The sequence below is a fragment of the Sorghum bicolor genome, chromosome 1 (assembly GCF_000003195.3).
Source record: "Sorghum bicolor cultivar BTx623 chromosome 1, Sorghum_bicolor_NCBIv3, whole genome shotgun sequence".
Lineage (NCBI taxonomy): Eukaryota > Viridiplantae > Streptophyta > Magnoliopsida > Poales > Poaceae > Sorghum > Sorghum bicolor.
Genome location: NC_012870.2, coordinates 65,749,419 through 65,775,503, shown reverse-complemented (window position 1 = coordinate 65,775,503; position 26,085 = coordinate 65,749,419). Strand labels below are relative to the sequence as shown.

Below are 26,085 nucleotides of genomic sequence, written 5' to 3'. Positions count from 1 at the left end.
CCGTTCCTGTGAAGATTGAGCCTGAAGATTAGTTACCGTTCCGCGATACTCTGATGTAAGTGTTAATTATAAGTATATTTCCGTTATGTAACATTGTTTCTGATACTATTCCTTTCTGTTGTTGTATGTGTGGACTTCCTGGGTACACATATAGCTAGCCTGGTTTTGTTCTTTAAAACTGGGTGTGACAATTATCGTCGGTTCTAACTCTGTGAGATATTCCCTTCATACCTAAATAAATCATCATCTAGAGTTGTCTAAATCAAAGTTTTTAATATGAACTGAATTTATTAAAAAAGAGCATAAATGTCAATAGAATGAAACTATGGCCTTGTTTACTTTTGAAAAGTGAAAAGTTTTCGGTACTGTAGCATTTTCGTTTGTTTGTGACAAATATTATCCAATCATGGACTAACTAAGATCAAAAGATTCGTCTCGTGATTTCCAGCTAAACTGTGTAATTAGTTTTTGTTTTTGTCTATATTTAATGTTTTATGCATGTGCCACAAGATTCGGTGTGACGAAGAATCTTGAAAACTTTTTGGTTTTCAGGGTGAACTAAACAAGGCCTATGTATTGAGTGTAGTTATTTCATCTATATTTTATTATATTATATTTAACGTGGCATTCTTATACACTTAAAGTGGCATTCTTAGAAACAACATTATGAAATTGTCCACTGAAAATTGCCTTATTAGGCCTTGTTTAATTGTACTTAAATCTATCATAATCCACATGTATTGAGGTAGATTAAGGTGGAAAATTAATTAGTTTTTCAATCTAGTCACACCTAATACAAATAGATTGGAGTGGATTAAAGTGCAGCTAAACAAAGCCTTAGGCATTAGCAGTCTTAGCCCCGGTCATGAGTTTTCTAGGTCCTAGAGCCAAAAATAAAACTTGGGTGCTCTTTGTATAAAATAAGCACTCACAAATCACAATCTCAACTTGTAGTGACTAAAATAATAGATCGGAGAATAATCTATGAGCCAATAAAATTTGGTCAAACTTAAAATACTTTGACTCTTCAAGAAAGTTAGAATGATGACTTATCATTTAGAACGGAGGGAGTAGGTCCTTAGATTTTTAGACTATATATATCAAATGGTATTACATACTCCCTCCATCTCAAATTAAGTGTCGTTTTCCGTTTCTGTGTCGAAAGTTTAACTCGATTTGTAGAAAATACGTGCAATATTTGTATCTCTAAATAAATTTATTAAAAAACTAGATTCAAAAATTTTTCTAACAATACTAATTATGTAACATAAATATTAATATTTTTTAATATATATATTTAATTAAAATTATATTTAGGAAATGAGAACGATAGTTATTTTAAAACGAACGAAGAACCGCTTCCTTCCTTTTCGGGCCTTTGCCCCACCCCACCGGCCCGGAGTGCTTTATACAACCACCTATAAATATATGCATTCTAATGGCTAATGCTCACACATAACCCCACTTGGGTTACAAGCTCATGCTACTGAGAGCTCGGCAAAATTATAAAGGTGCGCTGAAGACCACGTCCGTAGGAACTGAAGACTCAAGTTGTGCAGCAGCCTAACAACGGATACCCATGGCACCCAAGACTCTGTGGGGGTATTTCTTTATCAATTATATCCCAGAACCATTGCAGGCATGTTCTCGTATCATCTTTCTTTTACTGCAACTACACTTTTTTCCCTATGCATAATTCCATTCACAATATAGTACACATAGTTCCAAATTTATAATTATATGATACTATTGCATATATAATTATTATGTGATATACAAATTCAACATGTTGAATGAAACATGCAATATGAGTTGACTGTTTGCTTATACAATTGTAAGAATTTACGAGTTGTTTGGTTCGGTGACTTTGCGGGGTGAGCCTCAGTGCCAACAACCAGTTATGTTACTTTTTGTTTGTTTAATTTAGGGTCTATTTGGTAATTTTAGTCTCTTTAATCACCTAAAAATAACAAAAATAATTTTAGTTGGCTAAATGTGTAACATAACCGGTTGCTGGGGCAAAGCCGCAAAGAAGCCGCGCTTTCACAAACTCATTGCCGCTCGATTTGAACGATTAAAGATTCCAGCAATGAACCGTTACTCAGGCCTTCTTTAGTCTAGAATGTTTTTTTTTTACTGTAGCACTTTTATTTGTATTTAATAATTATTATCTAATTATAAACTAACTAGACTTAAAAGATTTATTTTATAAATTACAAATAAATTGTATAATTAGTTATTTTTACTTATATTTAATATTCTATACATATGCCGCAAGATTCGATGTAATAGAGAATCTAAAATTTTTTTTGATTTTGGATGAAACTAAACAAGACCTCAACCAAAAAAATTACGTAATCTCCAAAGGCTTTGGCAAATTGACTTAGCATTTGTTGTTATTTGCAAACTCCTATAACAAAATGCAAAGGATAAAAATAGGTCATCTCCAAGGGAATTGACATTTAGATTTGGCAAATGATAAAAATAGAAGGTCTCCAGGCGCACGCGCTTTCCTCGCGCGTGACTTTGCTCACGCGATTGGATTTGCAAAGCCATCCACAACTTGGCATTTTTGCCAAGTTTGCTCCCTCATTTGCCAAGTTGCCCAAATTGCAAACTCCAAATGCAAAACCATTAAATACCTCTTTTGAAGCTTTTTGGCAAATTACTCAAATACAAACCTCAAATACAAAACCCTTGGAGATGCTCGACATATGGTCCACATTCCCTTGACCGTCAATTATCCATTTACTTCCTGTTGCCGTTCCTTTTCTTCAACCAAACGGCACCTAAGAGGGACACGATTGAAGCCTAGCTAGCTATCTTCCCCATGGACCACGAGGAGAGAGACCGTTCTTTGGACGGATTGCGATTTAGGAATACAAACGTAATTCTTAACGGAGGTTTCATGATCCAATTTTCAACACATAAATATTTTAAAAACAGTACAGAAGAGTTTCATAAGGCTAGTCTTAACGGGAATTTTATGTGAGTTTTATTTGCATTAAATAGGTTGCCACATAATGACATGGCGGTATATTTAAGAAGAGAGCAAAGAAATGAGTTTTATCTAGATGAAACTCTCTTGACACGATTACAAACTCTCTATGAGTCTTGAAATTAAATGTCTATAAAACTATAAAATGAAACTCTCCATTGAGAGTGGGTGTTTCATCCGAGTTTTATTTTATTTCACATGACATGACAGTGTTGGAAACAACGTCATAAAACTTTCCACTAAAGAAACTTTATTGAGACTGGTCTAAATAAGAAAAGTGACAGTGCTCATGCACATGTATCTACGCGTGCGTTTCACGTGGATATAGACCCAACAAATCAGGCCAAGAAACGTCGTAGATATCTAATACGAGAAGTAGTATAAAAGCCAAGTGTGTAATACTAAAATGAGAGCAGTTAATATGCATCTCTCGTCGGGTTTGCAAGATAGTAACTTATTAGTTTTATATACTAGCTCTCTAGATGTGGCAAGGAATGCTTGAAATAAATTATCTTTAAAAACAGCCTTTAGGCCAAGCTCAAAAGAAACCAGGAGATTCAGAACAATTTTGGATGACACCTATATGAGATAAAGGAACAAATTGCTAAGTTAAAAAAAAACAATGCCTAATTGTGACAATTGGTTGGGAAATCTATCACACATTATGTTGTTATAACGGTATTTGCATTCCAATTTTGAACTACTAGTCCATAACATGTGCTCTCGCACGGGTTGTAATCTTAAAAAAAACATGAGCATTAGTTATCATTTAATATATCTACTCACTCTATTTCTGAACGTTTCAATTCTTAGAATCCGTGCTAGTCATTTTTTTTTAAGTTTGACCAATTTTATAGAAAAGAGCATCAATATCTGTGACATAAAATAAGTATTTTATTAAAATATATTCTATAATAAATCTAATTGCACTAAACTATAAGTCTTACCGTTTTTTCTAGAAATTCAGCCAAAGTTTAAAAAGTTTTATTTAACACAACTCTAGGAAATGAAGCTTTCAAGACAAAGGGAAATAACTAATAATAATACTTATCTTAAATTGTGTGCTTCACTACTACAAAACAAATTTTGGAGGTAGACTTTTTGATTAATGGAGACAGACATTGCAACCACCTCCATTAAAAGGTCATGATTAATACAAAAGTACAGAGGCGATTGCTTTATCCGTCTCCGTTAATCGATCATAAAAAAAAAGGAAAAGCCCATTGACGAGCCTGCTGAGTCCATCGATGGCTCGCCAAGCCCAATACTACCATTGCCGGTCTGCGGCCTGCGGGTGCGTCGCCACTGCTACTGCTACACCAGATCTGGCCGCTTTCACTGGATCTATATGGAGCCGTCGACATCGAATTTAGGCCGTCGAAACCGTTGGCGCCGGATCCAGGCCCCCTGCCGAAGCTGCAGCTCGCCGGATCCAGCCACCCTCTATCAAATTTGGCATGGAGAGAAGGGAGCCATGCAGGACTCGAGTCGCTGGCGTTGCTCTTGCCCGCGTCGGATTAGGTCGCGCCCATGCTCACATCGGAGTTCCGATAATATTGGCAGAAAAACACCTTTCCCGTTTCCGTTCCGAACGGGAAAACCTTCTTCCCACGTTCTGTACCATTTCTGGATTTTTCTGAAAATACGAAAACAGACAGGTCAAATGTGGAAAAACGAGCGGTTCGCAATGGGGAAAATTCCATTCGTTTTCAACGCTAATGAGATCTATGCTTCTACTGTCTCTAATCTTCCATCAGAGCAACTAGTAAATTTTTTTTTTTTGCCACTCATTAAAACTGCTAACCAACTATTTATCAGTTTGCGGTGTTACAATATTATTGTATATATTAGATGGTCCTATATATGTTGAAAACTTGCATGCGCCGGACCGTCATATATTCACCAGATCATCCTACGTTCAACATGGCTATAATTGTGCATTTTGGCCGTAACTCCTTGCATTGACCTCCAATTTTGATGACCTTATAGTCCAAAGAAATCTTATGAAAATGCTCTGAGGATTCTAAAATCTATGTTCAATTTGAAGCTAAGAAAGACTTTAAGAAAGTATCAATTTCAGCACATCCTGAAAAGTCAGACTTCATTGATCGTCTAGTGCACATGATTTTTTATGACCAAATTGTCTAGTCCGTTGAATTTTTTCAGCCCTGTAATTACCCTAATTTTCTAGTGCTAATACAACTGTCGCAAGATTCATTTCTGGTGCTAACACAATTAATTGTCCGGCCGCTTTATTCACAATCTAGGCGTATGACCACTCGATGTTATTTTCTTTGTTTTATCTGTTTTGATTCCCCCCCCCCCCCCCAAAAAAAAAAAAAAACTTTGCTTGTTCCCTTGCATCCATGTGAGACCTAATATAAATAAGCCTCTAAAATCACATCTAATCAAATATGTTAGTCCAACTGATCATGTTGCCACTTTAATCACCGAAACCACAAAAATCATATATAGCATGGGCCACATGTTGACCAATCTATCCACTGTCATTTCTCTGTAATGCATTGCTCAGTGGAACCTTCAAACAAATATCATGCATGTCAATTTCTCATTGACATTTCAGAGTGATTGTTATATTGGATCATTGGACCAACATATATACTAATATATGTCCTTCCCATTTCCTTGCAACACTATTATTTTCCAGTACTAGCATAACTAATAAAACCTTACTTGAGGTACATAGGTCTTGGAACTTTATTATATACTCTGATACTACTAGAACAGGGTGAGTATTTTATTTTTTCTATGTACCTATTTTCACATAAATCTATATAACATGTGAGCTGTTGTCTTGTCTCCGCTCTCAACTATACAGATTTCAGACAAAAAGATGACGGAGAGAGTCATGGAATTGAAAGGGGAGGTGATTTGTCTTTTTTAGGCTTGCAAGGATCCCGTGGAGAAAATGAACCTAGTAGATGTACTCCAACATCTGGGAATAGATCATCACTTTAAGGAACAGATAGACACAACCTTAAACAACATTCAAGGAGCTGAATTCAGTAGCTCAAGTCTTCATGAGGTTTCCCTTCATTTTCGCCTGCTAAGGCAGCACGGGTTTTGGGTTTCTGCAGGTGATCTTAATAGTCTTATCTGATATTACATGAATACTTAATTAAGTACTTCTTACAAAATAGTTATCTTACATTTACATTGTAGGTAAATTCGATAAGTTCAAACAAGAAGATGGGAGTTTTACCAATGACATAACTAACGACGCAAAGGGCTTGTTAAGTTTATACAATGCAGCTAACCTTTTAAATCATAATGAGGAGGTACTTGAGGAAGCACTCCTATTTGCAAGGCGGCATCTGGAATTGATACAAAGTGGTCTCAAGTCCCCTTTAGCAGAACAAGTTGGCCGTTCCTTAAAATACCGTTACCAAGGACCTTGAAGAGGCTAGAAGCTGTATCTTATATCCCAGAATATAGTGTCGACCCAAAGTGCAACCGTGCCATATTGGAGCTTGCCAAGCTAGATTTTAACCTCCTGCAGCATCTTCACCAAAATGAACTAAAGACAATATAATTACTCAGTAAGTGTTTTCGACATTGTGTATATATATAAGTGACATCTTGGACTCCTTCACACACAATTGCATGAACACAAATATTCAAATATATCACTGAGGTTTGAAAGTTGCAACGATGTGTCCAAAAAAGCAATTTAATTTGTTATTAGGTTTTTAATATGCATATATATAACTATTCTATGGCCACTATGAATGATTGTACTAATTTATGAGATTATACTACAACTCCTCCCAAATACTTTATATCAAATGATTCTAGACTGATAACTATACATACCTAATTTTGTACTAGGTGGTGGAAGGATCTTTCTCAAGACATTGGACTAGAATACGGGAGGGATCGGATTGTTGAGTGTTACTTTTGGGCTTATCGTGTCTGTTATGAGGAAGAGCATGCACGTGCACGGATGATCCTTGTCAAGTTGTTCATGCTAACATCTTTGTTAGATGACACTTATGATGATCATGCTACTTTGGAGGAGTGTCGGGAGCTCAGCGAGGCTATTGAAAGGTATTTATTTCTCTTTTCCTTAGCCTTTGCTTAAAAAAGAAAAAGTAAGCATCCCATAAGGATAAGATGGTGTTTGGTTTTTTTGCGAATTGAGAGAAGAGAGCTAGAGAGAGAAGATGGTGTTCGGTGTGAGTTGATGATCATTTTGTTAATGAAAAAATATACTATATAGCTACCGTGGTAACCTAAATGATTGGCATAAATGTAGGTGGGATGAGGGCGATATTTCTCTTCTGCCTGAGGACATAAAGAAATTTTATCTCAAGGTGATAAAGAACTTCACAGTATTTGATGATGAGTTAGAACCATATGAGAAGTACCGCAATGCTTACGCCAAGAAAGCGGTATGTACTAAAAAGTAGCATATCCTCTTTTATCTAATGACTCTACTCGTTGTCTTCCTTTTTATAGCTTTGCAGAGATTGTAAACCTTATTATGTAAACCTATCTTGAAGGGAATTGCTCAACAATTAGCTAGTTCACTGTAGCACTGATGAGGATGTGAATTTGAGATGTTTCACTACTATACAGTCTTCGTAACCAACGATTCGTAACCATCATCGTGGTCATCACCACCGGTTGGCAAGTTATAAGTCACATAACTTTTTGTGCACGTGGGGGTGAGGGTTTAACCCACGACCTCGTACCTCCAGTGACCACTCCACCCCAAAGTCAGTTGTGACTTAAGGGTAGAAAGCCATAAAAGTTCCCCTGGTATTCACTCGTAGATTTTTGAAATAGATATTTGAGATCCTAGATGAATTCAAATGAAAAAATAAACTAGAATGTTTTAGATCTAGTCGAGATGAGTAACTTTAATTCTAGTCATTTTTTTCATTCAATATTATTTGAAAAATTTGATTTTGAAATTGTGAAAAGTTCAAACATGATATTAGGACCATAGATGGTTTGAAATGAAAAAATGATCAATTGCAAAGTTGCACATCTTATCAAGACCTACAGCTTTGGTTTTGGTTGTTTATCCATCCTAGTTTGTTTGGACATTTCACAAAATATGAAAACTTCAAATAGTACATTATGATCATAAATGGTTTCAATGAAAATGTCAACTATGAAGTTGCATCTAACAAGATATTTTCGAGGTGGAAACAGTGTATAGCTCATTTTTTGTCGAGATTCAAGTTATCATGACACCTATATGATTCTTCTCGTAAATGTTAACATTGTTTCCTTTTTCCGGTGCATCTAGTTCCAGCTTATATCCAAAAGTTTTCTCCAAGAAGTGGAGTGGTGCCACCAGGGTAACATACCAAGCTTCAATGATCATGTGAACGTATCCACTATATCGGCGGGTATTCAACTTCTATGTGTTGGGCTACTTGTAGGCATGGGTGATGTAGCAACCAAGGAGGTATTCGAGTGGGTCATTGGTAGCGATAATGATGTCATAAGAGCATGTGCATTGGTGACACGCTTCATGGACGACATGGCAGATTTTAAGGTATTTGTTTTATACACTAAAAGTTAATTCATATTTAAAGGTGGAACGAAGGGCCTTAATTTAATCTATTGGATATTATAAATTAAAAGTTAAAAATAGGGTGAGAGGCCATAGGGGTATCTTGAAACAATATGGAAAGACAGATTAAAGGAGCTTGTCTCTCTTTCATACATCTATTAAGACATTATTAGCTAGAGAGTTTACGAGTTGTTTGGTTGTCATGTTGGTAACGCAAACGTAAATACATTAGTTCTGCAGACGTTGCAGCAAGAGAGACGATTTGAACTAATTTTATTTACATTTGCATTACGAACCAAACAACACCTTATATATGACAATACATCAACGCCAATGGGAAGGGAGGCAGAATTTTTGGCGACCCATATACGTTCCTTGGAAAGGGGCAACACTCCGGTATTGAAACAATCATGTCTGACATCTAAAAATATAGAGTTGATTGTGGGTCAAAGTATAAAAACTAACCATTGTAGAGGAACTAGGTGGCATTGCAAATAAGAAATAGGCCTCTTAAATTCAAGTTCAAGATGACTCAACTTACATGATCAGGTATACTACTGTATACATCCACACCCTCCCACTGACTAATTCCTTAACTTAATTTGGGGCAAGGTCTAGCTGTGTTTAATATAATGTCATATCAGGGTTGATAGCATTTTCTGCTGGATTTATTTCACGTAGGATCTTCTAGACTAATTACGAGAACACCTAATTACCCAAACTAACTCTGAGTTCTAGATTTATTTCACGTAGGATCTTCAACTTACTTGATCTTTAAAAACTCAGAGGAAAGAACAAAACGGATGTAGCCCCAGTCGTCCCTTACGGAGCCTCAGATCAATTACAACACTTTAATTTCAGCTAATTTGCTTCATGCGTGCTTTTAATTTCACAGAGAGGAAAGAACAAAACAGATGTAGTCACCACCGTAGAGTGCTACATGAAGGAGCAAAATGTCACAAGCGAGGTTGCCCTGGACAAGATTGAGTCCTTTGTTGAGGATGCATGGAAAACACTAAATCAAGCACTCATTGAGAATCATGCTCTACTTCCGGTTGTGCAACGAGTCACCAACTTTGCAATGAGCATGATAGTATTTTTCCACGACAAGATTGATCGTTATACAAACAGCGAGGAACTCAAGGAAACGTTGGAAAGCCTATTCGTCAAGCATATTCCCCTCTACTAGATAGTGGGAGTACGACTGCAAAAAAAAATCATGTCTTGAGAGTGATGCACACTTCAAATAATATAATCTTTCAGCCTGGCTTCATGCATATGCGCTATATGTTTTCATAAGTAAAACGAATATATATTTTTTTTATTATTTCTATGGATTGCTTACCACGTCATCTATATTTTGTGTGAGATGTATGTAATTTACAAACCTTGGTAAACATGGGAATCTATATTGTGTTGTGTTTGTTCTTATGTATCTCCATTTATTGTGTTGTGTTGATATCATACTAGAGCTAGATTATTTTGGCATGCTAGCTTTGGTTGCTAAAAAAAATATGAGGCATATGTTAAGACCAAAAAAAATAGTTCAATCCATGTTTTCATTGAGCACCATACACTATCGGGTGCAAATTAGCGAGAAAATGGCACAAAGATATATCTTATAGAAAAACAAGTCGAACAGAGAAGGGCAAAAGAAAACGCAAGGATTGGATGATCTGTTGGTAAAGGAATTGCAAGCACTATAGAATTAAAACTCACAGTTGAGTCAAAGAAAAAAAAAATGAGGATGCACCCGATAAGTGTTCAACTAGAGTTGAAATTTTTGCCTTCTATGAATACAGGGTTTTCCCCTGTAAAAAAAATTAGAGCTGAAAAGTCAACATAAGCATCGGATCCTCTAACTAGCACACCGTTCTTGAGACTGTTCATCCAAACAGTTTTTCTCTCTTTGTTTTGCTCCGGCTTCGGCTTTTCGGTTACTATAGCGTGGAGTTTGGAGTCTGAACAAACAGACCTTTATATATATATATATATATATATATATATATACGGTAGCGCTATTCTACACCCACCGTAAGTCAAAACTGAGCAGAAAAAATATTAAGTACTACTGAACCGCGTTCAGTTTCACTTACTATTACACGTAAGACCATAAAATACTGAACAAAAATACTAAAACATAAATACTGAACAATACTGAATTTTGTTCAGTATACAATTTGGTGTAGAATAGTATTCTACACCTAGAGTGTACAATAGCACTTATATATATATAGGACCCGTTTTATTTACACGTACGAGTAACTACTCCTAAGTACGGACGGGAGTGCTAGTGAGTCTCGCGGACGTATCTAACATGAACCGAAACGTCGGGCGTACTGCCCGTTAGCTCCACTGACGGGTTTCCGTGAGCTGCTCCCGAGCGTACGTACTGGTATATACTTTCCGTTAATAAAGTATGGACACATATTTCAATAAATGAAATGAGTATATTTGTATACATGTATTTGCGAGTAGATTTATATACACATGAAATTTGATTATAGAGTATATATAGCGTTTTAGGAGTATAAATTTAAAATAGTACGCGGACATACTTTCTTACACCTATAGACATATACTTTTTGACGAGTATCAGTACATGCACATTAAAATAAGTGTCTAACACTAACTAAATGAGGATTGAGGAGAAAAAATAGTATGCTAGTATGCGTGCATACTTTTGACGAGCTAGTAGATTATATGGTGTATATAATTCTGATGAGTATTTGTACATCTTTTTACAAGGGAGTAAAAGTATATACTCCCTTTGCTATATATATATATACTGGCTTCTGATTTCATGAGACGGGTCCATTAATTAGTTGATTGTAGTAACTCTATAATGTATATACAAACTGATATGTAATTCTACTGCATCTACTACATGCTGACAAAAGTTTCTAAACTGAATATATATGCAGTCCCTACAAGGATAGCTTCAGCTATAAACTAACTTGCTACTTTACTGTGCCATACTCATCCCTCGTATATTTGAACCCTTCATAAAAATCATGATTCCAAACCTATCAGAAAAAATATTATAAGTTGTACAGTAATATGAAAAGTATCAAATGATCCTATGATGAACAAAAGTATGCAAACATACACTGATCTGGAAAGGTATCTAAACATACTCATATTTAAAAACAGTATCTAAGCATACTCTTAATTCTTGATTATTGATTCTGGTAGTATATTTCCTGGTAGTATATCTATATACATGGTTAGAATTAGAAGGCAAGAGGCCGGGAGTATGCAGACATACATATGCATACATGAGAAATATAAATTTGGCCAACAGAAATGTAATGCTAGATCCATAATCGCTGCATGTGTGGTATCTAGAAAGAGATATCTGCCTGAAAAGAAGAAGAAAATAACATGACCAATCAGATGCAGCCATGCACGTATACTCTCTTGATCCAATTGCATATACGAACGGAGATTAGATTCGTCACTCGTCATCTTGATTCAGATTTCAAGAGGAGGTATGAACTCATACCTGTTAGCTATTGACTGAACGCATGAGAGCAGAGAAGTGGATCTTGAGCGGTGGGGCGAGTTGGGGAACTGCTCGGCGGGGGAGGATCTTGACTCTGGCGAACGCTTCATGCTCGTCGGGGTGGAGCTTGGACTCCGATGTGGATCTGGCCGAATTGGGACGATAGTGGATGTCGAGAGGTGGGGCGAGATAGGGAACTGGTCTGTAGGGAGAATGTTGGCTGTGGCGACCAATTCGTGCTCGTCGGGGCAAAGCTTGCACTCTGTGGCCGAATCGGCAGGGGGAGGAGCATGGTCTCCGGGGGCCTGAACTCCAGCACGGAACTCCTCAGCGGCATGGGGGAAAACGGAAGAGCGGAGGGCCTGCAGCTCGTTCAGGATTTCCACGCTAGTTAACGGGTATGGAGTGTGGTAGGACACCCGATAGGCCAGATTCATGTACGTGAACGCCGTCATCAGCCATTTAGAGGCGAGACTGTCTTACCGGTGTGTGTAACTACACGTAGGTGTAAAATGGAGTTTCATATATATATATATATATATATATATATATCACTGTAACTTCGCCGGAATTAACTGTCCATCCGATCGAGTCAACCGTTGCACCAGCTAGCTAGTGCGTAAAAATAAATGCTGCGCCAAACATTATAGGGTTTATGATGCATATATATGCCACTGCACGAATGAAAAGAGAACTAGAAAATCTTATATGGCACATAATTTTGGACGACAAATGGACTAAAATAATGCTATATATGTCAGGTTAATCAGTTGCTCCAGAAAATATTAATAGGTGCCCATACAATGACATCCCAAATTGTGCCATGCCTAAGAGGAGGGCAGGAGGTGCGACCACTGAGGACCCTTGCGGAATGGGGGCCCAAGCCTAAGTATATAATATCATATACCCTTTAGCTATAGCTTTTGTTTATTAGTATATGTATATATACGATGCAGCGGTCTATCAGCAAAAAAGTTGTGAGCCAAGAAGCCGAGACACCAATGCATGTATACGCGCTACCGCATATAGCGATCACGAGTCGCGACTTCTGGACTTCTGGTGAGACAACGAGACCACCAGGAGAGATACAGTAGCATCGGCGATATGATCAGCAGTTCACCACGCGATCACCAGCTGTAGTGGATAATACCAAAACCTCTGCGCCCGAGTTCTAGTCTTCCAAAATCCAAACGACAGCGGCGACCAGCTGGCAAGGCTCGACAAGGACTACGACATGTGATCTTGATTATTTTCTTCTACCTTTTTTTATTTGTGAATCTTAGTTTTGATTTCGAATTTGTTCATGTTCCAATTGTCTAGGCACTAGGTATTTTTCTTGTTCAATTTTTGTCTAGTACTTTGTACTTGTATAGTCATATTTTTCTTGCAATTTAGGTCAAGTCTTAGAATTTTAAAATGTTCCCTAAGAAACATTTGTCAGGGACCGTGAAAAGAAAATAAAAAATACAAGAAAAGCAGTTTATCTATATGATTGGATTTGCTTTCCCTTTACAAATAAAATTACCTTATATTGTTATAAGATTTTATAGTTTTGAGGGGTCGTCGTGATGAATTTGCTAGAGGGCCTTCAAAATTCTAGGACCGACGTTGGTGGCACACATGCACTACTATAAGGTGTCCAACCATTATTACCACCACGTACTCTATCACACATTGTAACTCTCATTTGGTTTTATAGTGCTCTATTAAGTTGTACGACTATAGCACAAATGAATGGAGAGTTACAATGTACACCTATGTTTGTACTCGTATACTTAATTAAAAGGCCGAACTTTGTCATTGTTTTTTTTCCTAAAAAAAAGAGTTGCAATATGTGGCATGTTACTGCTATATATATGGGGATGCTTGGTTTCTTTGATGGGAGAGGCAAGATGAGCAAGACCATGCTAACATAAGTTGTGCCACTATATAATTTCAAAAAACGACTTTTAGAGACTTTTAGAGACGGCTTTAAGATCCAGCCACCTCTAAAAATCTATTTATAGAGACTAGTGGGTCTAAATTTGCCCATAAAGATAGGGGCATTTGTAGAGATGACTGAAAATGCTAGCCACTTTTACAAATCTAATTTTAGAGACGACTCATTTCGAGAAACCATTTTTAGTGACGGCTCTATAATCTATATTTGAGTCGCCTCTGTTAAATAATTAAAAAAAATGTCCGTAGAAATCAATTTTGTAGTAATGCCATAATGTCTGGCTTTCGATCCAACAATAGAATATATCACTCTAAGCTTGTTATTAGTCTATAAAGAACAACCCAGAGACACACTTATTAGACACACATGCTTTGATAGGAGTTTCGATGGTATTTGAAGCTTGTCGCGGAAAGGAAAGTGCGATATATTTTTTTTTGAAAGATCCGGTTTTACCGGCTTTGATTAATAATAAGAGGAGAAGCAGGAAACATCGGGTTACAAGCGCGAGCAGCGCTCTCCAGCGCAGCCTAGACCGCATGGGGCTTTGGTTCTTAGCTAATTACTCACTAGTTACATGTGCAACCATAAGAGGCCTAAGAGCTTTGCATCCTGCCAACGACCATTGGCGAGCCATGTCCGTAATCTCCACAACTAGTGAAGTTGTCGTCTTTCGATCTTCCCTGAAAACAACTGCATTTCGTCGATTCCAAATGCTCCATAGAGTTAGGATTGCCAAGGTATGCGCCTTCTTCTCCCCTGTTGTCAAGGTTTGGCTGAAACAGTCCTCGAGGACATGAACTCCAGGAAGATACAGCTTGCCAAACTAGTCGAGAGTAGGGAAATTCAAAGAATAAGTGGTGTGCTATCTCAAGGTTTCTTTCACATAGTGCGCAGAAGTAGTTATTCTTCCAATGACGCTGTTGCAGGCGTGCTGAGGTCCATAGTCTGTTTTTTAGCAGCAACCATAAAAAGAATTTGCACTTTGGCGGTGCCCAGGCTTTCCAGATTAAGGCTGGGAAAGGGGATTTGACTTGGCCAGCAAACTGAACCATGTATGCTGATTTGCTGGAGTATTGACATGAACTTTCAAGGCCCTAGATAATCATGTCTTCACCTGCCTCGTCTAGAGCTGGCCTGACACGGTCGATAGCCATCCAGAACTCAAAATATTCCTTTAGCAGATCCTGATTCAGATTGTGTGCAATATCACTCACCCATCTTCATTTCAACAATACTTCTCTGACTGTCCTATTCTTTTTTCTGCTGTGGGCGTACAGCCGCGGCCACAGACTGGCCGGTGCTCTCCCTTCGATCCAACTAGAGAGTGCCAGAAGGAGGCCTTCCTTCCATCTCGAAGGGTGACAGTTGTAGCTGCATTGAAGAGCGCCACATCATCAGCATTCACCGGTAAAAAGTGCGATATTTAAGAGCCGTTTGGACAGGCTTATAGGGAGTAGACATAATTTCTTTTTTTCTCATCTTGCTCCGACTCCAACTCCTCGACTACCCGTAGTACGGAGTCGGAGCCAGAAGAAGACCGGCCAAACAGACTATATATTTACCTTTCACTAGCTTGGCTGCCATCAAGTGCCGTCCGCTGTGGTGACTGGTGAGTGCACTCAACCGTCACGATCAATGAGTCTCAGACAATCCGACTAGAGGTTTTGAGTCTGCAGAGACAATCAGACCAGATGGCCCCTCTTAAGGTCTTGTTTGGATACATACACATGTATGTATATCAAACCAAAGTATTGAAATAGAATTTAATTTAAATCCACTTTAATACATATGAATTGAGAGAAATACATGCATATCCAAACAAACCCTCTAATTTTTTTTCCTAACAGTACTGGCAATGGTAGGATCACTGCCTGAACTAAAGTCGGCAAAGCAACCAGACGCAAATAACACGATACAAACATTCGATCTGACAGTCCTAAAGAACCCAAATCTCCAACCGGATCGCAGCCGGGGGCAAGCCATAAACATTACCAGCAGATATTCAAATCGGATTCGGTTGGGAGTTGGGACCGGATTGGCCGGAGAGCAATCCGACTGGAGGTGGAAGAGAAAATTTGAACCGAATTCGGATCGTCGTATCGGATGGCAGTCGTCTATAATAATTTCTGCTAAGCTGTCGCGAGCAACGACGACATGATGGCGGTGGAGAAGCTTGTGCTGCTCGCGCAAGACGACAAGACGGTATCCCTGACCATAATCCCGGCGGCCGCGTCAGAGGCAGCGGCCACTTTCCGGCTCATCGTCGAGCAGAGGTACCGCTGCGGCGGCGCGGGAGGCCACGACGACGAGGTCGACACGATGGAGGACGTGGCGTGCCGCGTCCCCGTCGGCGAGCTGCTGTGCGCCGCGGCGGCGGCGGCGGTCGACCGCGCGTTCGAGGACCTGATGGCCAGGCTCGACCACCCGACGCTGAGACCGGAGGTCGCACCGGCGGCAAGGGAGGCGGCCGCGCGCGTCCGGGCAAGGTACGCGGAGGAGTGGGCTCAGCTCGGCGGCGTCGAGTTCCGCCTCTGCGTCGAGTTCGTCGACTCGCTCGAGCCCGAGGAGGAGACGGGGAGCGACCTGGAGCTCGACGAGGAGTCCTGGGAGCGCGGCTGCTGGTCCGACGGCGGCGACGGCGACTGCCGGCTTGACCAGGACGCGGCCGCCCCCGCCCTCATCAGCGACGACGAAGACGGCACCGGCGCCCAGTTCTCGGCGCGGCCGTACGGCGGCGCCCTCGCGCGGGACGGCGGGCCGAGCGACGGGACGCTGCTACTGTCGGGGTTCGAGGCGCGCGCCGACGGCCCCGAGATCGCGGACCAACACGAGCTGACGTCGCGGGACGTACAGCGCCTCGTGCGCCTCGCGTTCCGCGGTGGGGACGTGGAGGGCGACGACGCGTACCAGCGGGCGCTGGACGCTGGCGCGCCGGTGTCTCGTGTCACGCGCGCCGTGATGCTCGACCAGGGGTTGCGGTCGGCGACGGCGACGGCGACGGCGAGGAGGCAGCAGCCAACGTCGCCAAGAGGGATGCCGGCTCGGATGCGCACGGGATGGTAGGGATGCACGCTCGCACGGCGACACAAGCAGCGGCAGCGTTGTCTATGGGTTTCTTCAGCTTCGCAGCGACGGGTTTGCATGGGAGCTATTTTTTCTTCCCCCTCATCGGTTTTCATAATATTCGGGTCGGCCTTTTTTTAACAAACAGTGTCAAGTTCAATGATGCATCTCCAAAGTATGCAGTGAACTTGTCTGCCCAGCAACAAAATCGTTTACCTCCATCGAAAATATATGTTCATATGTTCAAGTCAAAAGTTCTATCTTTAGGCCTTGTTTAGATGTCTTTAAAAATTTACAAGATTCTCTGTCACATCAAATTTTTAAACATATGCATAAAACATTAAATATTGATAAAAACAAAAAAGTCTAATTAATCGATAGTTTTGGACAATAATTATCAAATACAAAAAAAAGTACTACGGAAGCAAAATCTTAAGAAGATTTTGGATCTAAACAAGGTCTTAGTTACACATGTAAAATAGTTGTGTTTGTTACATTCACGGAAAAACACATTGGCTCTTTCCCCACAAATACTAAAAATTTAAAGGCGGCAGGCCGGCAGTACTCAGTCACGGGTAGTAGTCAGCAAGAAATACATTGGACACGACTTAGTAGACTAAAAGGCAGCAGTAAGTTCTCGGGTGAAGCGAAACGATATTGTATCTGTTACATTAGCCATGTAGAAAACTAGTCATATTTCATACGCTATGCATAACAAGATGAAAATTTCCAGGTCCAACAAGGTAAGATGTACAAATTATGCGAGACAAGAACATCTCCAGTATTTCTGGCGAAAAACTTTGGAACCAGGATACTAGCAGTTTAAATACTGTAATCTAATACAAAAACACTACAATCCACACCAGCTTCCGTGAAAAAAGATGCCGCGTCCAAACACCTATAGCAGCTCATCGACTGATGAATTTTTGTAGAACCACCGATCCATTAACTTTGTCCTCACTTGGTAAGAGCCTCCATAGCTTCAAAGAAGAGAGGAACCATCTCCCTATTTGGAGTTTTGACTGCACATTTCACACCAGGAACACCAACCGAAGCTGTAACTTCTATAAGGAAAGGGATTCCACGGGGCATCTTCGCAGACAGATACAGAACATCCATGTTTGCATTTTTCCGCTTGGCTATAAAGAACACATTTGATGCTGCAAGGCGCTCAACAGTAGCATCTATGCTGCTGATGATAGAGCCTGGGAATTCTTTTGTAAATTCATTGTCATCAGGTAAAGATTTCCAGGCCTGCAGTCAGATAAAATCACTTCAAACTTCATATGAAAAAAACCAAACATGGGTGACTTGAATCAACTGTTGAGTGACTCAAATCAACTAGTACTGTAAGCAATGCACAATCACTCGCCTTCACTGCCCAAACAAGAAAAAGAAACAGGGAAAACACCAAACATGATTGCACTTTTTACCTCAAGAAAACCAGCTCGCTCCATTTTTCCATCTTCACCAAAGAAAACATGCAGTGGAATTTTGTCATTGAAGTACCACACTGGCTGCTGATTATTTTTCACAGCGACCTGTAACAGCGAGTTTGGTGCACCAGGGCTGATATTCTGGAACGGGGTCATCTGTAGAAGTGTCCTTGTTGATTGGCCTGGTTGCAGTGGAGTAACCTTAATCACAGAAAAACATCAAGCTCAGTCCATGAATTTTGAACGAAAAAGTTGGTGTAACTTATTGAATATAATCACTGTGGAACCTGAAGTGCTTCACCAGCAGCAAGACCAAACGTGTTCTTGTTAAACTGAATCATAAATCCATCTAGGACACCCTGGGTGCCATTCTCGAAAGATATATCATAGTATATCTGGCCATCACGCCGCGTTAGTTGTGCACTAATCTGCAGCCCTTGGCCTGTAGTCGACGGCAGTAAGACAGGTAGAGGAGGGCTGTGAAAGTAAAGAATGAGATATCAATATGGTCAATTACTTGTACACAATACACGAAATTGATAAGTGCCAGGGTAGAAATCAGGAAAAAGAAAACATTAAAACTTTGCTTACCCGGAAGGAGCTGCAGGTTCATCAACAGGGACAATAGCATTGTCCATACCCATCAGATCACCTAAAAGGTCTGGCATTGCAGCTGGAGGTGGGGATCCAGCTGCCGGCTGTTTCACGGGTACATTAGAAGAAGTACCAGCACTAGACGAAGGTGATGCACCATCAACTCCCTGGGATGGGGACTCTGAATACCCTGTTTCAGCTGTATCAGCAAACTCCTCGTCATCAGCCCTAGGAGCTGCCTTAACACGGCTGACAAATGATTCTGGGGGCTTATGATAAACTGATGAAAGGGTAGAAATGTTTGCTAGTAGCTCATCAAGAAGTGATGAGTCAAGCTGGTTGGAGTCATCACTGATCACAGGTTTCTCCGCCAAAACAACATCTTTTGCAGCCTGCGGAAAGCCAAACATAGCTCACTAGTTGGGTGGATATTTGACAAATCATCAGTTGAAAAGTTCAGACATGCAATACCTCAGGATCAGTGGACAGAAGTCGCCAGTATATGTAAGCTCTGTCCCTCAAATCAGGATTATCTGTTTCAACTGTTGCATTATTGAGAACAGCCTACAGGCAATAGTTAAGCAAATTAGCAGTGAACTGGCATTGAACAAGATTGCTGATCATAATATTGAGGATGAACCAACATTTAGAAGCAAGGAATTATAGGAGGAAGCAACTACTTGCAACAACAATCACCATTATTAACAGTGCTCTCAAGACATCAACATGTCATCCATGCAAAGCTGAGAGCCCATGATACCAAATAAGTAAATATTCAGACACCTTGAAGTTTTGAACCAAGTGGAAAGCTGCCATGCACTCAATGATCTCTAAAGTCTAAACAACATTGCAAAGATAAGTAAACAAGCATCTGAATAGCAACCTGTATCATCTGTTGCGGCCCCTCAGTTGGCTTCTTAAGGAACAATTTAACAGTAGCGGTTAGCAGCTGCAGTTGAACTAATGCTGGTTCTTCAGGGAACGTTTCCAAGAAGCTCTCAAGAAGTTCATCAGCATTATCAATTCTTTCAGCATATTCTCCAATTATCCAAATCATGGATGCCTAGAGAAATTAAGACACGTAAGTGGACAAAAATAAAATAAGTATCCTAACAAAATACAATAAATTACTAAGATGTGTGCATTGACTAAGACCTTAGCCTCTGGTTCATCTAAAGTGTCCAGACTTTCACAAAGTGTAGCGATGATAGACTCATACCTGTAAAAATTCAGTAAGAACAAAACAGTTATTATATACACACACACCATTTCTTGTGCAGAACAGAAAGGGAGTTCTTATAGTTTGATAGTTCCAAAATAAACAACTAATTAATGCAGAAGCAACTCACGTGTTTGGGTAGCGTCTGAAGATGTCTTTGATAACAATTATAGCTTCCTGAACAACATAATTAACTTTTATCTTAATCAGCTCAAGCAAAACGCTGATGCACCTTTCAGCAGCTCTCTCCAATTTAATGGCACATCTCCCAATCGCACGAACAGCTTTCCGCACAAAGTCAACATCAACCTCTGTGGCATACTCCTTGAATTCCAAGAGGACCTACAAGAAGCTCTGTCAACACTGGAACAGAGAGAAGTCACCTGGTACCGGCGGTACCAACAGAACTCTTAAGTATCTCATAATATAAACATGTTCGACAGATTTAGCAATTGAATTTCAAAGTCTATGTATTGAAACACTGTCCCTGGAATGCTCACTTGTCAATTTCTGTACTTCTCTATTGTATGAGGTCACAAATAAAAATAATAAACTAAAACTGTAGCTGAAAATGATCTTTGACTTCAATCAAACATGAGCTACAACAGTAGCATACAACAAAAATATTTGATTCTGTACCTGATCTATATTTCGATCTGAGGCCAGCTTTATCATAATCTCCAGTTTTTCCATCTTAACATATATAGGGTCATTGTACTTGCAAAAGAAAACCTATAGACAAATGCACTAGTCAGTTAGTGGAACACTGATATGATTGATGAATAAGAGCTAAAAAATGTCACCTTAATCTCATGAGCGAGTATTGTAGGCCTCTTTTGAACGATCAGATTAATGTTCCTCAAGGCTACATACTGAATTTCAGGTTCTGCTGACAAGAGAGTCACAAGAGGGGGAGCCATTTTCTTACAGAGATTCCTGACTACATCCGTGCTCGTAATGAGCTCCATTTGTAGAAGGATTATCTAAAATCACACAGAAAAGAAAATATTAATAAAATCTCCCATTTGATACAGAACAGAATAACAAATAGGCTAAGATTTCAAAAAGAAAGAGTCAACAAAAGCATTTCAAAAAATTGAAGAAAAAAGAAGAAAATGGTGCTTTGTTAGTAGCTACTCTCTCCGTTCCAAATTATAAGACATTTTGGCTTTTCTAGATACATTGCTTTCTTTTACTACGTATCTAGACATATACATAGTAAAAGCAATGTATCTAGAAAAGTCAAAACATCTTCAAATTTGGAATGGGAGTACATGACATCAACTTGTCTAATGACAGTTCTTATAGAAAAAAAAAATAGTATAATGACACTTTACCAGTAGTCCTATTCACTTGAAAGGTCAAGAAACAAAAAATAAATCCATGGCAAGGGTCCATTGGTTCAAATAGTTCATCATGATATGAAATAATATCAAACCAAGAAACAAGCCTACAGTCCACGCTACAATGCAGTGATGACTCATGAGGACTGAGAAGTTCATCAATATAGACCTCGCTAGTCCAGTAGTCATAGTAAGTTGCAGTTACTGAACAAGCACATAAACAAAACTGCACAGAGCCTAAACTATATGATATTCCGGTAGATGCGAATCAGACAATAATGTACCTTGACAGCAGAAAGAACAACCGCACAATTTGCATGTTGGAGACGGGGTGTAACTCGTTCCACTATGTTTTCAGCTTCCCTGGCATCTGCTGCTTTGTATCTTGACAAAGAATCCAAAATGAAGACTTGACCCCACCTGCATAATTAATAAAATGTCAAAGGGTTTGATTTAGGTAAATTACCAAGATATTCATATATATATATATATATATATATATATATATATATATATATATATATATATATATATATATATATATATAGCCAAGGAGTGTGGCGTACTCTGTGCACTCATTCAGAGCTGTCAGAAGCTTTGACAGTGTATGGCTGGTGATTTCAAAGATTGGCCGAACACTACTATCTTGAATCTCTGCCAGTGCAGCAACAGCATTTGCAACAACCATAGGATTATTGTCAGATATCAAGTCCTTCAGGGCCTCCAGAAATCCTCTATCCTCTACTAGCTCAGCATTTATATCATAAAGTTTAGCAACGCAAATAGCTGCAGTCTTCCGTACATACGGATCGTCATCCTGAGGGAACAATTTACATATAATGTCATTGGATCATTAGATGGAAGAGGGATCAGCTTGATTCAACAATGTTCTAGAAGAACGAAGAAAGACCTTGAGGCATCTTTGAAGTGGATCACAGAGATATTCTGTGATTTTGTCCACACGGATACAACCCATTGTCCTAACAGCCAAAGCACGAATCAATGGGTTTGGGTCTTGCGAATCCTGCACAAGTGTCATGTCTCTGATTATATGATATCTATAGGTCCTATATTTTGCATACAGTAATCTTCTTTTCCTGCACAAATGTTAATTGCAAGTATGGCTAGACTTTCTTACCTTAACAAATGTGTTCACAGCAAGAATGGCAAGATCAGGTTGACTTTTAGCATAGTTGATGAGATACAAATATACTAGTTTCTTGAGCTCCAAGTTCTCAGTCTGCATGCAGTTCACAACATCAGTGAACAATGATGAGACATCTTTTCCTACAGTCATAGCAGCAATCACTTTCTTGACAGCATCTTTTCTCTTGTCCTGCAAGCCACATTTCGGAAAAGGCCAGATATCAGGAAAACTGGAAATGCAGAAATGTAAGTAATAGTTCTAAATTGCTTTCCTTTTGCAGAAGCAACTATAATTTTAACATCGCCACAATTACATACTTAATTTGACCAAAAGTGTACATGGTCCAACTACCACATTACATAGTACACTTCTCCCACCTAAATTTCAATCACAACAATACAGCCTAAGTGTACATAAATTGGAAACATGAATTTTATGATTTATCATAAACCAACTAATCTTATGACAGAGACAGTGTGTTGTGTGGCCTCTCTCTTGCTTGTGTTTTCAATGTTTCTTTTAGATATATACATCATTTATAGCATATGTGAAACACTAAGATATGTAGACAAAAATGACAAGTACATAAACAGGGAGTCAGGGACATAACTTTTTGCCATCACCACAGCATATAAAGGGGATCTTAAATCTATCTATAATCTATAATCTATCTATAATCTATAACTCTTATAATCCTAAACCCCACTAACTATTTCTCTAAGCATGCAAGCTATCCACCTAAGCAATGCACTACCATATTCCATTAAAATCCACTAAGTAAAACCAATAACTATTTATCTCAACATGCAATGCACTACCACATATACAATTAAAATCCAATAGCACACATGACAACTGTAATGTCCACGTCAGCAAGACAAATAAGTATAGTCCACATCATCATACTACACAATCCACTAATCCGCAATTCCCGCAGCAACGCGTGGGGTATGCTCCTAGTTCAATAAAGTTAAAAAACAAAGAAAAAAGGTGAAGCATGTACATTCTTCAACATGAAAAAGTGGTCAGATAAAACTACACCACCTTACTGTGTCAATGTTTCACATGACCACAACCTACGTTACACGAGTACAGGTACGAGCATCGGATACAATACGTATCGGATACGCGGATACACACTTTCTCAAAAAAAAAATGCACTAAAATAGTGTATCCGAGTATCCGTATCCGCGTATCCGACGAGTATCGGATACGGATACGTCACCCCTCTTGGAGTATCCGTGTAACATAGACCACAACTAAGCACACTAACATATAGATAATAACTAAAAAAACACTGAGCCAAAAGGTTCAGTTCTACAGCATTCACAGTTTACAACATGAGAATATATTGGAAGCAATTAGAACATATTACTATATAAATGTGTCTGCTGATCATGTATATGTGGGGATAAAAATAATATATCTGAACATGGCAGAGGTAATGAACTGCACTGAATTCACTAAGCATGCATTTCGCAACTTCTACACTAATTGAAAGGAATTGATCAATAGTCAACAGCTTAACCCCCCTGTTAATTCATTTTAGCATAGGATGAAAGAATTAGATGATTCAAAGCTATCCCTACTGGTCCTCAGAGTCAAGTTTCAGAAGGACCAGAGTCCAATCCATTCGTATGCTGAGACCCGTTTCAGTCCGAACAGGTCTAACGCAGCTTAAACACCCCGATCCAGCACTGAATTCTGCAGATTCCAGAACATTCGTAACCAACATAACACCGAAATGTGCACTTCAGGCGCAAAATCCATCCCACAACACGACCAAACCCCACGAGAAAAGCAACCGAGACCCGCAGATCTAGGAGTAGACGCGCCTGGAGCCCCCAACAACGTCGAGCCCGGATCTGGATCCACGCGCAGCAACCAATCGGCGGGCGCGGCAGGGCACAGGAGGAGAACAAGGTAAAGCAAGTGAGGGCGGAGGACCTTGTACTGGGAGTTGAGCTCCTCCTTGAGCTCGGGGATCTCCCCCTTCTTGGTGGTGGAGAAGTACTTGGAGTCGTGCCCGCTCATCTCGTCCGCCCCGGCGAGCCGAGCCTACCGTATCCCCGTGCACGACGCTCGCTCGCCGCCTGCTCCGGACGCCGCAGCGGCGCCGGTGGTGGTCACGGCGTGGAGGCTCGTGATCTCGCGCGCGGTGGCGGTGGTTGGGGAGAGGAAAGGCTGGAAAGGAGTTCGGGGATTTTGTCGATTTGAGAGATCGAGAGAAGGGTCGTCGACGACGAAGGACGGTGGAGATCTGATCGGCTGCTGCCGTGCCGCTAAATCATTTTCAAGACTTCTTTTCTCCCCTGACTTTTTAACTTTCACGTGATATAATAGCTACAATGACTTTCAAAAAGAATTTTTCATGAAATCACATATGACTTTCAAAAGAAATTTACATGAAACAGGACCCTACATTTCTATATATGAAAAATGTATTAGAGCTTAAAAAATAAAAAATTTAGAAGAATAATTAGTCAGCATGCAAATATGGTATTTTTGTTCAAAATATTCATAAAAATATAATTAGATACAAACGTGGTTTTTCAGTTCCTTGTTTGAACTAACATCGTTTTTTCATGATTTCTTTTATTTTCAGCTTTTTACCATGATTTGTTTATTTTGGACAATGTGTTGTAAGTAAAAGAAATGCGATCAAACCAAGGCAATCGTGTATTGAAATTTGAAATGGGTAGCTATTTTGAATGAAAATATATTAAAATGTTTAGTGCAATTTGTTGTGTTATACTTTGGTCGAGGACTATTAGGGCCTTGTTTACTTCAAAATTTTGCAAAATAGGAATAGTAGCATTTTCGTTTGTATTGACAAATATTGTCCAATTATGGACTAACTAGATCAAAAGATTCGTCTCGTCAATTCCGACCAAACTGTGCAATTAGTTTTTATTTTCATCTATATTTAATACTCCATGCATACGTCTAAAGATTCGATGTGACGAGGAATTTAAAAAATTTTACAAAATTTTTGGGGAACTAAACAAGGCCTAGGTTTTGGTATCCAAACAAACTTCTACTGATTGGCTACCTACGCTTCCGAGTTAGGCCTTGTTTAGTTCCTTCCTAAAATCTTTTCGCGACACTGTAGCACTTTCATTTGTTTGTGGTAATTATTGTTCAATCATGGACTAACTAGGCTCAAAAGATTCGTCTCGTAAATTTCGACTAAACTGTGCAATTAGTTTTTATTTTCGTTTATATTTAAAACTTCATGCATGCGTCTAAAGATTCGATGTGACAGAGAATCTTGAAAAATTTTTGATTTTAGG

General features: G+C 39.4%; 2 protein-coding genes and 1 pseudogene across 2 annotated transcripts; 2 read left to right on the top strand and 1 right to left on the bottom strand.

Moving 5' to 3' along the window:
* On the top strand, window positions 1,318-9,900 carry LOC8082644 (annotated as a pseudogene).
* Window positions 15,678-17,319, top strand: LOC8155614. Its single transcript, XM_002488951.2, has one exon. The coding sequence runs from the start codon at window positions 16,145-16,147 to the stop codon at window positions 17,051-17,053; it is 909 nt and encodes a 302-aa protein (XP_002488996.2). The 5' UTR covers window positions 15,678-16,144; the 3' UTR covers window positions 17,054-17,319.
* On the bottom strand, window positions 17,671-25,040 carry LOC8155720 (beta-adaptin-like protein C). The gene is made up of 15 exons (XM_021465597.1): window positions 24,740-25,040; window positions 22,784-22,981; window positions 22,556-22,669; window positions 22,212-22,462; window positions 21,930-22,065; window positions 21,106-21,285; window positions 20,942-21,034; window positions 20,433-20,644; window positions 20,239-20,302; window positions 19,967-20,146; window positions 19,555-19,647; window positions 19,081-19,475; window positions 18,777-18,966; window positions 18,487-18,690; window positions 17,671-18,307 (listed from the first exon to the last, which is right to left on the bottom strand). Exons 1-15 carry the CDS (start codon window positions 24,824-24,826, stop codon window positions 18,011-18,013), a joined length of 2,694 nt encoding a protein of 897 aa, XP_021321272.1. The 5' UTR covers window positions 24,827-25,040; the 3' UTR covers window positions 17,671-18,010.